The sequence below is a fragment of the Quercus lobata genome, chromosome 5 (genome assembly GCF_001633185.2).
Source record: "Quercus lobata isolate SW786 chromosome 5, ValleyOak3.0 Primary Assembly, whole genome shotgun sequence".
NCBI lineage: Eukaryota > Viridiplantae > Streptophyta > Magnoliopsida > Fagales > Fagaceae > Quercus > Quercus lobata.
Window position 1 is genome coordinate 40,336,655 of NC_044908.1, and position 16,194 is coordinate 40,352,848.

The 16,194-nt window shown below is 37.6% G+C and overlaps 1 protein-coding gene and 1 non-coding gene across 2 annotated transcripts; both read left to right on the forward strand.

Annotated features, from left to right (window-relative positions):
• Positions 1-4,638: 4,638 nt before the first annotated feature.
• On the forward strand, positions 4,639-4,777 carry LOC115993427. Its single transcript, XR_004092967.1, has one exon. It is a non-coding gene; the product is annotated as a small nucleolar RNA Z247 (small nucleolar RNA).
• A 9,544-nt stretch (positions 4,778-14,321) lies between these two features.
• LOC115990460 lies at positions 14,322-14,858 on the forward strand. The gene has a single exon (XM_031114294.1). It carries the CDS (start codon positions 14,322-14,324, stop codon positions 14,856-14,858), a length of 537 nt encoding a protein of 178 aa, XP_030970154.1.
• Positions 14,859-16,194: the final 1,336 nt, after the last annotated feature.

Here is a 16,194-nt window from a genome sequence, read left to right on the forward strand (position 1 = left end):
TATAGATTGCAAAATAAGTATCATGTTGTTGCCATGGGCGGAGCTACGTTGGTGACTGGGGGGCCATGCCCCCCCCCCCCCTAAAAGTTTTTAAAAAAAAATTAGAGTAGGTAAAATTGCATACTTGAATAATTTTTCTAAGAACTGGCCCCCACATGAAAAATTATTTGGCCCCCCCATTTGTCCACGTTTAATATTTTCCCTCATTTATTATTAGTTTTTACAGCTGAAACTCCTTCATATGTCAGACCATTGGCTTGATTAGAAGTTCTACTTTTTCAATTCTCAAGCTTCAATATATTTTTCTGATCTGGTGTGAGCTGATATCGCTCTTTATTGTTATTATATTGCTCTATGTTGTAAGCTACGATTGTTGTCTGCATTTGTTGCTACTTGCTAGTAAATGTTGCTCTCTGTTACTGAATATACCTGTAGCTATTTTTCCTGCTTTGTTTTTTTTTTTTTTTTTTTTTTTTTTTTTTTGGCTCTATTTTGATGTGGCCATTCTTTCGGCTTTGTATTCTTTCTTTTCTTTGCATAAAATTTATAATTTTGTCTCAAAAAAGAGTGCTGAGCTTATTTGAAACTAGCAAAAATGACTTTAAGATCTTGAGAAGTACTAGAGTATTCTTCTCCTTTCTTCTTTTTTTTTTTTTTTTTAAACCAATTGATAAGATTTATTCAAAATACCAAAGTCATCTTGTATTTTTATATATAATTTCATATTGGCTTATAAGGATTTTGTTATTTTTAATTCTAAAATTTTTATATTTTCTTGTAGATGTAATTGTTATATTTATATTTAATTTCTTGAATGGTTGAACTTATGGTTGTTAAAAGGACTAAGAGAAACTTAGAAGGGAAAATGAACTTAAGATACTTAATTGGTCATTTAGTTTTTCTAAGTGCTAATAAGAATTACATTGATTAAAGCAATGCACAAAAACATATACGTAGCATTTTGAGTTTTTCTTGAATTGTGACTCACTACGAGATGGTTTAACCTCAACCCCCCTAAACCAAAATTTCTAGCTCTGCCCCTGGTTGTTGCAATGTTAAATTTAAATAGTATATGATTTGGGTTATTTCAATGATGTTTTTATTATAATAGCCTATTACTTCACAATTCTCATTGCAATAGCCTACTTCGTGAATTTTAGGGATTTTTCATCCCAATTTTTCCAAATTAACTTAAACTGGGTTTTAAACCAGAAAGATGAGATGCAATAGGAATGGTTTTTAGAGATGAGCATGGGTTGGTTATTGCATCCATGTCTCTGAAATTGCCCCTTTCATACTTGGTTGATGAAGCGGAGGATTTAGCAGTAGTTAGAACTCTTGAATTTTCTCTAGAAGTTGGAGTAAATCGGGTTGTTCCAGAAGGTGACTCTGAGATAACTATGAAAGCACTTACAAAGACAAAAAATTCATTGGCTTCATTTGGTACTTTGATCCAAGATGTCAAATTTATTTCAAAATCATTTAGATGGTTGAGTTATACTCATACTAGACATGATCGGACCAAAATAGCTCATAATCTGACCGGGGGTGGCTTGATGCATCCTAAGGCGAAAAATGAAATTGAAGCCTTTTATATATATATATATATATATATATATATATTACTTAAATTCTATTATCTTGTTTTAGATGCAAAATTATTACTAATTAACATGAACAACGTAGAATTTTTTTTATTTTTAAGAAAGTCTTTAGACACAAAAAATTGACAAAATTTTTCACACTTGTTAATGTGGTAGATTGATAGTGATAAGTAGAAGTATAATGTTAGTGGTGAATCTATTTGAGAACTAGTAAAAGTTTGTCGACTCAATTATTGTGAAAAATGTTGTGAATTTTTTTGTATATTGCTCTTTTTTTTAGAAGTGCTACATTCACAATATTTTTCACAACAAATCCTAGTTGTTAAGTTGTTATTGGTTCTAATTTGAACCCACTATTGAATTTTTTTTTTTTGGTCATCAATAACAGCCTATAACAACCTACTACTTAGGATTTGTTGTAAAAATGTTGTGACCCTAGCATTTCTCTCTCTCTTTTCTCTTATTTTTCACTTGATAAAAAAAATTATTTTATTTAATGGCTAATATTTGGGCTTAATTAAATTAAATTTGGGGCATTATTTCTACTTGGAGTCTTAGGCAACCACATCACTTGCTTACATTGTAGAGTCGACACTGAATCTAAATAAACATGCAATAAATATCTCAAATTTTAATGTATAGATGGAGATGTTCCACCACAATTCCAAGTTGTAATACAAGCTAAATTAGCCTTTTTATCTTAATATAAGCTCTTAATCTTTTTTCCAAAAAAAGAAAAAAAACAGTTTTATTTTTTATTTTTTTTAACGTTTAATCCACGTGGCACTATACATGGCATCCTAGCTAGCATAAAAGTTTTTTTTAAAAAAAATATAAATATATATATATATATATATTTATGCAATGCTACGGTCACAAAGTATGTTACAACATTTTTACAAATTGTTGATATAACTAATTCTTACTGGTTTTTACTTGGGCCCACTACTAACATAACTTTTTCACTTACTAATAATTACTCACCTCACATCTGCTATTTTCAAATTATTTTATTTTACCATCTCAAAAGCTACTTTATAAATTATATCATACTATTTTATAACACACCCAATGTCACAACCTTTATTTTCTTATAAACACAATAAAATAATATATTTACACAATATACAACACAACTTTTATATTCCTAGAGAGTGAAAGAGATGCAAGGAGTGAAAGAGAGAGAAGTGAGAAAAAAAAAATATTAAAACTTATACCATTTTGCTATTGTACCATCATAAATTTATGATGGTATTGTAGCACTATTGTAAAAATTTTTGCAATTAGAAAACTAGATAATAGTCTTGTTTTGTGCTTTAATGCTAAAATTCACCAACATATACAGTTTGCAAGATTTGATGCCAATGCTCAGCATAAAAAAATTTTTGGGATAAATTCCATAGTTTGAGGGGGGAAGGTTTGAGCTCATGTCTCCGTCAGAAACACAATAGAGACTAACTGGATTACGAGACTATTGATAGTCAACCCATAAATTAATCACACTCACACCCTAACGGTTGCACAACTTTATATGCCATTAGCCATGAGAGTAATATTTTAGGGAGAAAAACTTCTATTAGAAAAGGTAAAATGCAACTTTAAAATGAAAAGAAAACAGTTAACAAAGTACCACATCGAAATCCTTGAAAATTGAAATACATTTCGTTCTCTAAAACAAAAGACAATCCCTATATTGATCTTTCCCTAACCCCTAAACTCAATTTTTCCAAAGTAACCTGAATCATTCACTTCTTTCTTGCTCCAACCCACAATACTCCTCAAAGTCCAAGTATTTAATTTCACACCCTCAGGAACTTTCAAACTAAGCCCAATCAAGCTGTCTCCAACAAAGCATTAGGCCAAGACTCTGTTCCATTCAAAATTCTGCAGGCAACACCACAAAACCGAGTCTCTGTCTTTTCCCAAGCACCCACAGCAATCAACATCAAATTAGGATCAAAAGGAAACTCAATACCACTATAACTAGAGTTAGGAAAACCCAACAACATCTAAATCTTTTTGCGATTTTCACACCGAAGCACCTTATAAAAAATCCTATTAGGCAAATACCCAATACTCTCACCAAAAGGATTGCAATTCACACCATTACAATCACTCCCATATTCCAATTCATAAAAATTAGTACTTATTTTAAGCAAGAAACAAACACCCTATTGGAATAGTAGGTGAAGATAATGATAAACATTCAAATCAGCCTTATCAAGCTAACAAGCTACACCACACTGAGAGATAATAGGGATAGAAACTCACTTCAAAGTCAAATACTTGTACTCTATCTGATCTAGTCAAATTCTTATCAACTCAAGTCATGTATATCTAATGTACTATATATATTAACAATAGCAACAGAGTAAAGTTATTCGGCCAAAAACATTCCATTACTTTATTGTTTTATATTCTATTACTTTACCGTTTTATGGTATCAGAGCTTTAAAAGACCCACAACATGGCAGAATCAACATCATCCACCTCAACGACTAACTTACCAACTACGCCAAACACAAACCCATCCACCTCAATCACTACTTCAGCAAACACATCAAACACCTTACCTTCGTTCATCAATCCTCACAACATGGTCACTGTCAAACTCAACCGTGACAACTTTTTACTTTGGAAGGCACAGATCATTCCATATATGCGTGGTCAGAGAGTCTTCGGCTTCCTTGATGGTACAATCACACCACCACCACAAGTGATTCCCAATCCTGACACGACATCAACCATTAATTCAATCAGAAATCCAGAATTTCTTACCTGGGTTTAACAAGACCAACTTATAATGAGCACTTTGCTGTCCTCATTGACTGAAGGAGTTCTCACTTAGGTTGTGGGCTGCACCACCTCACGAGAACTTTGGATGGCTCTAGAATGAATGTTCACTTTGCAATCTTGAGCCCGAATCATGCAGATCCACTATCAGCTTACTACGGCAAAGAAAGGTGGATCCTCAATCTTCGATTACTTTCAAAAGTTCAAGGGTTTAGCCGATACCCTTGCTGTTGCTGGACAGCCTCTTAACGATTTTGAAATTGTTTCATATCTTCCTGCGGGTTTGGGTCCTGAGTATGACCCTTTTGTTACATCTGTCACCACCCGTGTTGATCCTCTTTCCATTGACGAGCCCTATGGTCATCTCCTTGCACATGAGAACCGTCTTGAGTAGCACCACAATGTCGTTGCAGAAGCTTTTCCTTCGGCAAATTTAGCTTCAAAATCCTAGCCAAGTCGCGGTCGTGGTTCGCAAGGGTCACCTCCTTCATCTGGTGGACAAAACAACTCTGCCTCTTCTCATGGGCATCGTGGTCGTGGACGTGGTGGTCGTACCACATCTGATCCCTCCACTGGGCCTCATCCTTCTAGGTCTTCCTCTAGAACAACTAGGCCCACATGTCAAGTGTGCAACAAAATGGGTTACACAGCCCTCCAATGCTATAACCGGTTCAACCATGCCTATCATGGTGAAAGCTCAAGCTCCCAACTTGCTGCCTTTGTTGCTGGTTCCCAATCTTCTGCTGACTATAATTGGTACCCAGACACTAGAGCAACCAATCACCTTACCTCAGACTTAAGCAATCTCAACCTCCAATATGAGGAGTATGTTGGTACTGATTAAATTCACGTTGGTAATGGGGCAGGTTTGGCCATCACCCACATTGGTTCCTCTTCCCTTCCTTCCTCTTCTAAATCATTTATTTTACAAAACGTTCTGCATGTTCCTTACATCACAAAAAATTTAATTTCAGTTAGTCAATTCACCAAAGATAATGATTGTTTTCTTGAATTTCATCCAAACTTTTTTTGTATTAAGGATCAAGCTTCGGGACGCATCCTCCATTGTGGGCCGAGTAAAGTTGGACTCTACTCCTTTTTCCCATCTTTTTCCAGACATCATAAATGTGCTGCTTTTGTTGGAGAACATGCATCCCTCATTGCTTGGCATGGTTGCCTTGGACACCCTGCCTTCCGCACTGTTCGTCAAGTTATTTCAAAGTTTCAGCTTCCCTTTGTTGCAAATAAAACATCTGATGTATGCTCTGCTTGTCAACAGGGCAAAAGTCACCAGCTTCCTTTCACTACTACCAATTATAGGTCTAAGTTTCCTTTGGATTTATTGTTTGCTGATGTATGGGGTCCTTCCCCTATTGCTTCAATAAATGGTGTATGTTACTATGTTAGTTTTGTTAATGATTTCAGTCGTTATACATGGCTCTTTCCCATTTCTTCTAAATCTGATGTGTTTCACATATTTTCACAATTTCATATCCATATTGAACGTTTTTTTGAGAGGAAAATTAAGGCCATTTCAAACTGACTAGGGTGGTGAGTTTCAAAAATTAAATCCTTTACTTGCAAAATTGGGCATTTCTCATAGAATCTCTTGTCCTCACACTCATCAACAAAATGGATCAGTAAAAAGAAAACATTGTCATGTTGTTGAAACAGGTCTCACACTATTGAGTCATTCATCACTACCTCATCATTTTTGGGTTGATGCATTTGAAATAGCATGTTATTTGATAAATCGTTTACCTACACTTGTTTTGAACAACAAATCTCCCTTTGAACTCCTATTCCAAAGGACTCTTTGATTACTCATTTTTGAAAATTTTTGGGCGTGCTTGTTGGCCACTTCTACGGCCTTACAATCGTAACAAAATTCAATTTCGTTCTACCCAATGCATTTTTCTAGGCTATAGCTCTTCTCATCATGGGTACAAATGCTATCATCCCCCATCTGGCAAAATCTATGTTTCTCGTAATGTGGTCTTTGATGAAAACTTATTTCCATATGCTACTAACTTTGTTCCTGCAGCTTCCTCACAATCATCTCCATAGGTTGCATATCTCCCTTCCTCTCTACCTTCCATCCTTGGGTCCTCACTTGCTCCACAGTCAACCGCTACTTCATCAGTATCAAGATCTCCTCCTACACCACCCAGTTCAAGTTCTTCACCCACCACGCAACAACTGCCTCTAGCTGACTCCAATCCACAGGCTCCACCTGCACCACCACAAAATATTCATCCCATGCAAACATGATCCAAATCCAACATCTTCAAACCCAAGCACCCTTCAGATGGTACTGTTCGATATCCTTCACCTCAAGCTTTACTTACCTCTTCCTCACCCACAAATACTAAACCCACATCCTTCACTGCTGCTTCCAAGCATGTTGAATGGCGTAAAGCCATAAATGTTGAATTTGATGCTCTCCTTCGCAATGGCACTTGGACTCTAGTTGCTCCTTCTCCCACTATGAATATTGTGGGCTACAAGTGGGTATTTCGCATCAAAAGAAATGCTGATGGCTCAATTAACAAGTATAAAGCTCGCCTAGTCGCCAAAGGTTTTCACCAACAACTTGGGGTTGACATCGGCGAAACTTATAGTTCTGTGGTGAAGCCTACTACAATTCGCACTATTCTTTCTATAGCTATCTCCTTTGGGTGTTCAAAATGCATTTCTTCATGGCTTCCTCTCTGAAGATGTCTACATGGCTTAACCACCTGGCTTCAAACATCCATCCTATCCCCATCATGTGTGCAAACTCCAGAAGGCACTTTATGGCTTGAAATAGGCCCCTAGAGCATGGTTTTCCCGCCTCAGTAACAAGCTTTTTGAGATGGGCTTCATGGGTTCTAAGTTTGACTCTTCTCTCTTCATTTACAAATCTACCAACCTCATCATCTATGTTCTGATTTATGTTGATGACATCATTGTTGCTGGCTCTGATTCACATACCATCCATCGTCTTATCAATTGCCTTCAATTGGATTTTGCAATCAAGGATTTGGGACCATTACATTTCTTTTCGGGCATTGAAGTTGTTCCTGTTCCAAATGGTCTCTTCCTTGCACAACGTAGATATATCATGGATCTCTTGAGTTGCACAAAGATGACCTATGCCAAGCCTATCTCCTCTCCTATGTCCTTTGCTCCTGCTCTCTCTGCCTTTCATGGTGATTCATTGCCTGATCCTACTGAGTATCGGAGTACAGTGGGTGCTTTGCAATATCTCTCTCTAACCAAACCTGACATTTCCTTTGCAGTTAATAAGGTTTGTCACTTTATGCATCGTCCCACCAATATCCATTGGTAGGCTGTCAAGTGTATACTACGCTATCTCAAGCACACTGTTTCTCATGGTCTCCTTTTCACAAAGAGCACATCATCCTTGCTGGAAGCCTACTCTGATGCTGATTGTGCTGGTTGCCCTGATGACAGAAAATCAACAGGTGGCTACTGTGTATTTCTTGGCTCCAATCTTATCTCATGGAGCTCTCGCAAACAGGTAATTGTGTCACGCTCAAGTACAGAATCAGAATATCGCTCCTTGGCCACCACTACTGCTAAACTTCTATGGCTTCAATCTCTCTTACGGGAACTAGGCTTCTTTCTTCTTCGCCCACCTATTCTGTGGTGTGACAACATTAGAGCCACCTACCTCATTGCAAATCCTACCTTTCATGCCCGTACAAAACACTTCGAAATTGACTTTCACTTTGTTCGAGACCATGTTGCTACTCGATGTCTTAATATACGATATCGCTCCACTAAGGATCAAGTTGCTGACATCTTCACTAAACCGTTGATTTCTCATCGCTTTGAGCTACTCCGTGACAAACTCAACGTTCACTCTACTCCGTTTCGTTTGTAGGGGCATATTGGAACAGTAGGTGAAGATAATGATAAACATTCAAATCAGCCTTATCAAGCTAACAAGCTACACCACATTGAGAGATAATAGGGATAGAAACTCACTTCAAAGTCAAATACTTGTACTCTATCTGATCTAGTCAAATTCTTATCAACTCAACTCATGTATATCTAATGTACTATATATATTAACAATAGCAACAGAGGAAAGTTATTCAGCCAAAAGCATTCCATTACTTTATTGTTTTATATTCTATCACTTTATTGTTTTACACCCCAGTGATGATATCTTGTTGGAGACAATTTCATACTAGTGTTATTCTTACTATCTACCATGTGCACTCAAACAATCACTCTCATATACATAAATTGGATTCTCAGACAAACCCAATATCTCAATTGGTTCAAAGTACTTTGAATCATCATCCTCTTCCTTAACATTCAAACTCTCCAATGTACCACCAATCAAACTACCATATATGCCAGAATTCTTAGGATAATTAAGTTGAAGAACAACATCAGGAAAACCCTTCATACAACCAGAATCAACGTGATTATACTCTGATCCGATCATACACAATTTTCCAGTAGATTTTGACCAATACCCACTAAGCCAAATCTCTGTATTGGGTAGTTTACTGAACCCTCTTGGTCCATAAAACACAGGCCTGATCGACCAAATAGAGTACCTGAATGAGTTTCTGATGAAAAGAGATGCTTAGACCTTGTGAACGCCATGGAAGGTGGTTAGTTGGGAATAGAAGGATTGGAAGGAGAGAATTTTCGGGTTTTGGTTGAAAATTTGGTCGTCGCCGGAGAAATAGCCGAGTTGGAAGTTGAGGGAGCGAGAGGAGGAGGAGGAGAAGTCGGGGAAGGATGAAAGGGGGGGGGGGCTCGGGAACGACGTGGTTGCAATGCTGGGCGTATGGGATTTCGGGTTTCAGATTTTGGCATAGTGGGATAGCGGTAGCGGTAGCGAAGGTGGTGGTGGTGGGGATGTTGAGAACAATGAGAAGGAATAAGCAGAGGAAGGGAGTGAGTGAGAATTTCTGGTTTTGGAAGGGTTTATTTAGGGTTTAGGTGAAGAAGAAGCCATTGGGGTTTTGTTGAACGTCAAAGGGTTGTTTTATTATACTATAGCCTATAGGTCTCTTCTCTCTTTGTAGAGTGCTTTTAGGTTAGTGTTATTTTATTCTTCTAAAAAAAAAAAATTATTACTCCTATTTTTATTAGGTCTCGATCTCGTGTAGAGAGTTTTGAACAATCTGTTAGCTTAGGGATGAGCACTATTATCAAGTGTGTAAAATGTTAAATTTTTAGCATTTGACATGTCAAACAACAAAAAAATGTTAAAATTTTAACATTTGACACATTAAACACAAAAAAACAACGTTTATGAGGTGCTTCAAATTCTCTAGTACAATTGTATGGATAGAATTGTACTTGTAAGGGCACATTTTAGGTCCTTGACTCTAAGGATGAAAGGATTGAGGCCCAAAGAGCCCAACACAACGAATTTGTAGAGAGTAGACTTGAAACTAGACTTCAATGAGTTGGACAACAATCAGACTGGGTTAAAGATGACAAGAAAACCAAAATAAACAAGTTTTGCACAAAGAAAACCTTCCTCGGCAAAGTCTGAGGAGAGTAGTTCTTGTATATATTTCTCTTAGACTTGATTACAATTATAATTCTTAGTGCTATAGTTTTTTTTTTTTTATTTTTTTTTTTTTATGGATTCTCCGATGCCCCCTTTGTAATGGGGTCTTTCTTCCATATATTCTCCTGTTTTGCTTTATCTCCACCCTCCACGTGTAGGTCAAGTTGTCTGTCTTGATCCTTGTTCTATCAGCATCTTCTTGAAGTCTTTGGGGGTAGCTATAAGGCTGAATATATCACTATTCAGGTATCACCTCCACATTAATGCGGCTAGAGAGTTAGCTACAGAGCATTTAATGCGGTTGCAGCAGCTTTTTCTTAGATATTTCTTAGCTTTCCTTTGTCCTATTCCCTCCTGATGTTTATCCATACCAGTAGAATTTCCCGGAGTATTGCTCTTGATGGCAGGTCAGCTCCTCTGACCTCTACTCTGTTAAGCCGAGGAGGCATTTCTCCTCGGATGGCCTTCCTAAAACCTCATGATCAAGATCCTTCCATAACTCACTGATTTGTACTTCTTTGCTAACGTCTACCTGTCCTCGGACTATTAAATGTTCTCGGATAAGGCCTACGCCTAATATACATTCCTAGGCATTTCATCCCTATAGTTCTGTAGTATGTTGTAAAATTAAATAACAATTTTTTTTTTTATTTTCTATAAAATAACAGTGGTATTATAGCATGAGGCATTTCAGATTAAATAACAATTTGTACGGTAAAATAGCTATAGTATAATTTTTTTTATTGCTACAGTATAATAGCTGGGTTTTAAAAAAAAAATTTTATTTTAATGTGGTATAATGTTAAAGTGGAAGGTCTGATATATAGCATAAATGATGTGCTAAAATTGATAAAGTAGGTTTTGGTGTGGTAAAATGACATTTGGCATAGCATGTCTAAAGCAGTAGATTCTCCAAAAAAAAAAAAAAAAAAAAAAAAAATCTAAAGTGGATTTTTTTTCTATGTTTACATTGTACTTGCAATTGCAATGTAAATTTACATTGTAGACACATAAAATGTGTACAACATTTACTACTTTTGTGTGTTTGCAATGTAAACATAGATTTTATTTTTGAGCCAAATATTCAGTTTTTGTAAAAAAATGTTATTGAAAAATATTTACCCAAAGTTATTTTGTTATGTAGTCTCTTTTGGAAGTTCCAAATAAAAATTAAGTTTAGTATACTAGAGTTCTAAGCCTATAGCTTTCTCATGTGGATGGTCTAATTGATATTTTCAATTAAGGTGAAGGTTATTTGCTTGAAACTCAAGTTTGCTAAACTCGATTTTTACTTGGAACTTAAGTTTAGCAAACTCGAGTTCTAAAAAAGGCTACATAACAAAATAACTTTGGATAGAAGCTTTTAAGTAATATATATATATATATATATATATGTGTGTGTGTGTGTGTGTGTGTGTGTGTGTGTGTGTGTGTAGCGGGCAAAAAGTAAGTTGGCTTATGTTAGGCACAGACTCACTATTTATACAATCAGCCAAGATATATTTAAGCCCTACATTTGGAAGGTCAGGATTGGATTTCCCTAATACTTGTCCCATCAAGGCTTTACTAGAAGGCTTCTACATTGAGGTATGAGCTGGGTTGACACTGTTCATAAGTCATTTCCTCATTAATATGGCCAGCTAAGTAGGTGTAGAGTATTAAATGTGGAGGTGATAGATGCTTTATCCATCCTCCTTCCTCTCTTCCCAACTTGGCGACAAATCTTCCTCCTTGCCCTCAATTTGCATCCGTTGGCTTTCAGCCTTGGTTCTCGGCTTCCTAAGGGCATGTAGGCATCCTCGGCTTCCTTGGGCATTGTAGTCTTTCTGCACTTGCATAAGGTCGCTTGTATTTTCCCGAGGACACTCTGTTGGTGCTTTTTGAGGTTCACACTCCTGGCATTGCCCTTAATCTATCGGTATATATTCTTAGATCCTCGTCCCCCACAATAGCCCCCCAAAACCTTGCTTCCTACCACGTATTAGGGAAGGGGAGTTTTGGTCATTGAAGGGTGGATCTTTGGCATGTTTATGCTATGTTCCCACATGGGGGTGTCTTTTCAACTAACTTAGACATGCCTCTAATGCTTTAGAATCCATGATGCAGCAGTAAATGTTGTAGGTGACTCTCTGTTCCCCACGTTCTATGGTAAGATCACGATCCAACGGTCTCCATCTTCCCATTAAAGGGGGTGGGAAAATTGCCGCTCCCTTTTTGACCTCTATATAAAGGGGCAAACTGGGTGACTGCTCTCATTTTTAACTTTTAAAAAAAAAAAAAAATTCAGTCCCCCATCTAGATAACTCGCCTGAGGAGCCCTTCTTCTTCTATTTTCTTGTTCATGATTCTTATTTTTGATAGATTTTTGATCTCTTCTCCTTATTTCTTTATTTTCTTATAAATGGGTAGATTTTTTAGCTTAGTTAATACCCCCGAGCATAGGGAAGAGTTCAAAACGCAATATAGAATTCCTAGTAGTGTGGATATTGAGCATTGTCATTTAGAAGAATGGCATGAGAAAAGACCCACCAAGGTTGTAGTGATCCCTATGATAGCATTTATAGAAGGGGGGAATGAGGATTCCCATGGGTAGAGTAACTAGGGATTTTTTTGAGTCTTTTCAGACTGTGTCCTACTCAATGTGCTTCTAACATGTTTAGGATATTGGGTAGTGTAGACGCAATAAATGATAAGATGGGTGTGAACCTCACCTATCACATTGTAAATTGGGTTTATAGTTGTCAGAAACAATGAAGCGGGATACTATTTAAAAACTAGGGTCCCTGTTGTTAGGTTAATTTCTTGCCTCCCCGAGACGAACAAGGGCATGGACGAGGATTTTCTCGTCGTTTCGGGGGAGTGGCACGATGCACTGCACTGCCCAACCAAAGATGGCACACTAGGTGGGGTGGCTTAGGAATCCCTTTAAGATCTTATGTTTTTAGTTTCTAGGAATAGATATTGAAATACGTGTATATATATTTGTAGGGATAAGGGCCCCAATTATAGATTGGACCTTGGGCCTTGGCCGAGAACGTGGGGTGATCCGAGGACGAATAAACAGTAGTAAGGGTGTTAAGTTTAGAGTCCCTTGACTATGTTGCAAATGGAAAGGTTGGGGGAGGCAATCCGAGGAGGAATATATCCTTGGATAAGCCAAGCACAAATCAAATGTATATCATAATGTTCAAGGTGACCTTTTAGGAAGTTTCAGTGATAGAGATGTTCATCATGAACATACATGAGAGGTGGAAGCTCCTAAAATATTTAAGGAGAAAACTACTACCACCGCATTAAATGCTCTGTAGCTAACTCTTTGGCCGCATTAATGCGGGGGTGATACCTGAACAGTGGTTTTCAACCTTACAGCTTCTACCCAAAGACTTTAGGAAGGTGCTGATGGGACAAGTATCAAGCACCAACCATCTGGCCTACACGTGGAGGGTAAGGATGAAAGAGGAGCAGAGTATAAAAGAAGAAGGAGGCAATGGTTAAGAAGATCGAAAAATTGGGAAGAGAAAGTACTGTAACAGCTTGAACCACATTTGTAACCACTTCCAATAAATATATACTAGAACAGACCTCCTCTGATTGTGCCGAGAAAAAATTTACTTAGATAACTCCAGTCCATTTCTGTTTGATTATCTTTTAAAATCCATTCCAACTGTTATCCCATTCATTAGAGCCTAGTTTTCCAATCCACTCTCTACAAATTCATTGTATTGGGCTTATTAGGTTTGGATCCAATCATACTTTGGGTTTAGTGTCCAAAATGCGTCCTCACAATTGGCGCCGTTTGTGGGAAATAACTTGTGTGATAGTGAGTGTAACGGTTAACTATGGTAGGCTCAGGTCCCCATCAGCAAGAGTCCACGGGGTCCCAACGACAAGATGATTTCCTTAATCATGAACACAGGAGAGATCGAGAGGGTAGTGTGCATACTACACATACAAGTAGAAGCCACTCTCGAGTTGGAAGTCACATCTCTTAAGAGTAGAATAACAGATCCATGCAACTGAAAATTGACCATTTAAAGAGAAAATTGCGCCATGCACGGCGAAAGCGCACCCCTTCCAACTCTAATGTTTCCTCTGATGATGGAGAGGATGCTAGTTATAGATGAAGGTCAAGAACCCCACCTAGCGAGTCTTTCTCCTACGATAAGGAGCACCATCACAAACGTAGGTATAAGAGCCCGCCTTGCAAAGGCTTGGGAAATGACACTATGAGCAAGGCGTTAGACTAGATTTCCAAGTCGCCCTTCACGCATAAGATTGAAGGGGCAAGGCTTCCTTGGCGATTCAATCAGCCAATGATCACCATCTACAATGGTCGAACGGATCTTGTGGAGCACGTGAGCCATTTCAACTAAAGAATGGCCGTCCATTCCAAGAATGAGGCCTTGATGTGTAAGGTGTTCTTATCCAGTCTGGCACTTGTGGCGATGAGATGGTTTGATGGCTTGGGGGCAGGTTCCATAAATTTCTTTAAGGGGCTCACTCAAGCATTTGGTTCTCGTTTTATTACTTGTAGCAGGGTTCATCGACCCTTAAATTCCCTACTATTCTTATCCATGCGAGAGGGGGAAACTCTGAAAAAATATTCGGACAGATACTGGGAAATGTTCAATGAGATAGATGGTGACTTTGATGACGTGACCATCAGCACTTTCAAGGTTGGCCTCCTAGTCAAGCACGGTTTAAGGAAGTCTTTGATGGGAAAGCCTATCACCAATGTGCACCAACTTATATTTGAGATTGACAAGTATAAAAGGGTTGAGGAAGACCTACAGCAGGGGAAAGGTAAGGCTAAGGTTATCCCTCAGGAGAAGAGGGATTTTAGGTCGGATTGGTACAATAAAAACCGACCTCGGACAGACTTTACTGGGCAGCTAGGGCCTACTAATACTTAGGTGGTTAATGTGGTGTTCCGAGAACTGGTGCACCAGGTCCTGGAGAAGATTAAGAATGAGCATTTTTCAAATGGCCAAATAAGATGGCAGGAAACCCCTTGAGATGCAATCAGAGCCTTTATTGCTAGTACCACCAGGACTAGAGGCACACCATAGAGGACTGTAGAAATTTGTGGGATCATTTGGACCAGCTGGTCCGAGAAGGAAAATTGAAGCAGTTTTTGCATCATTCTAGTGGTTAGTAAGTCCAAGAAAATTCAAAACCCTGGAGAGATGCTTCTTCAAGACCTCTCTTGGGCACGATAAATGTCATCTTTGCTGCTTTTCTTAAAAAATATTCTTCCAATGCAAATTAAGTTGTTTTTATCATTGATCTCAAAAAAATGAACATGCTTTTCTAAATATAATGGAAGCCAAAGGTTATAGGACATAAAAGAACATTTTTATGAATAAAAGAATACAGATTCCTGAAGTTAAACTTTTGACGGTTAGGTGTTAGAAAATAGGGTGATCGATCCTTTATACTATACCAACTTTTGTGTATTGTATAAAATGCCATACAAAGCAAAAATGGTGAGGAAATAGAGGACTTACAAGGATGTTGAGTTTGCCATTAAATAGGGAGGAAACTGTGCTGATTTGCTCCTTTCGTTGGGCTCGTGATGCTACATCGCAGACTGAACCAGTGACTCGAAATCCCTTTGTCTTCCATTCATGTAAGCATACATTGAGCTGGGCCTCACCTCGAGAACATGTATGTACGGAAGCCCCTAGGCTTGCTAATTCCTCAACAACAGCATACCTAATCACAACATGTAGCTCTAAGTTATAATAGAATTTTAGAAAACAAAAGTAAATTAAAAAAAAAAAAAACATTTCATGTGAAAAAAAAAAAATTCTAGTTGACAAGTAGTATAATTTTTAAAATATATGACAATATTAACAAGAAATAGAGAAAATATAAGAGAGATAGAACTTAAAATGCTTAACTTGGTTCGGTTTTAGGTCCAACATTCACAGCATAAAGTTTTAATTAAATGGTATTGTATATTGACTTTATATGTATTACAATTTTTTTTTACTGAAAGGTATACATGTAGTACACTAATCCTATGTTAATCCATGATTTACTGAAATGCAACTACATAATTTTCTAAAAAAAAAAAAAAAGTCACTTCACATGACCATTTATCTATATATACTATAAAACTGAAGCCTTCTCTGGCACCACCCATCTCTAGTACCACCTTTGTCAGTTCCACCCATCTCTCACTCATGACAGTTTCTCCCCCTCTCACCCTTAGTTCTTCACACTGCCAACCAAGTCTGCCACTCT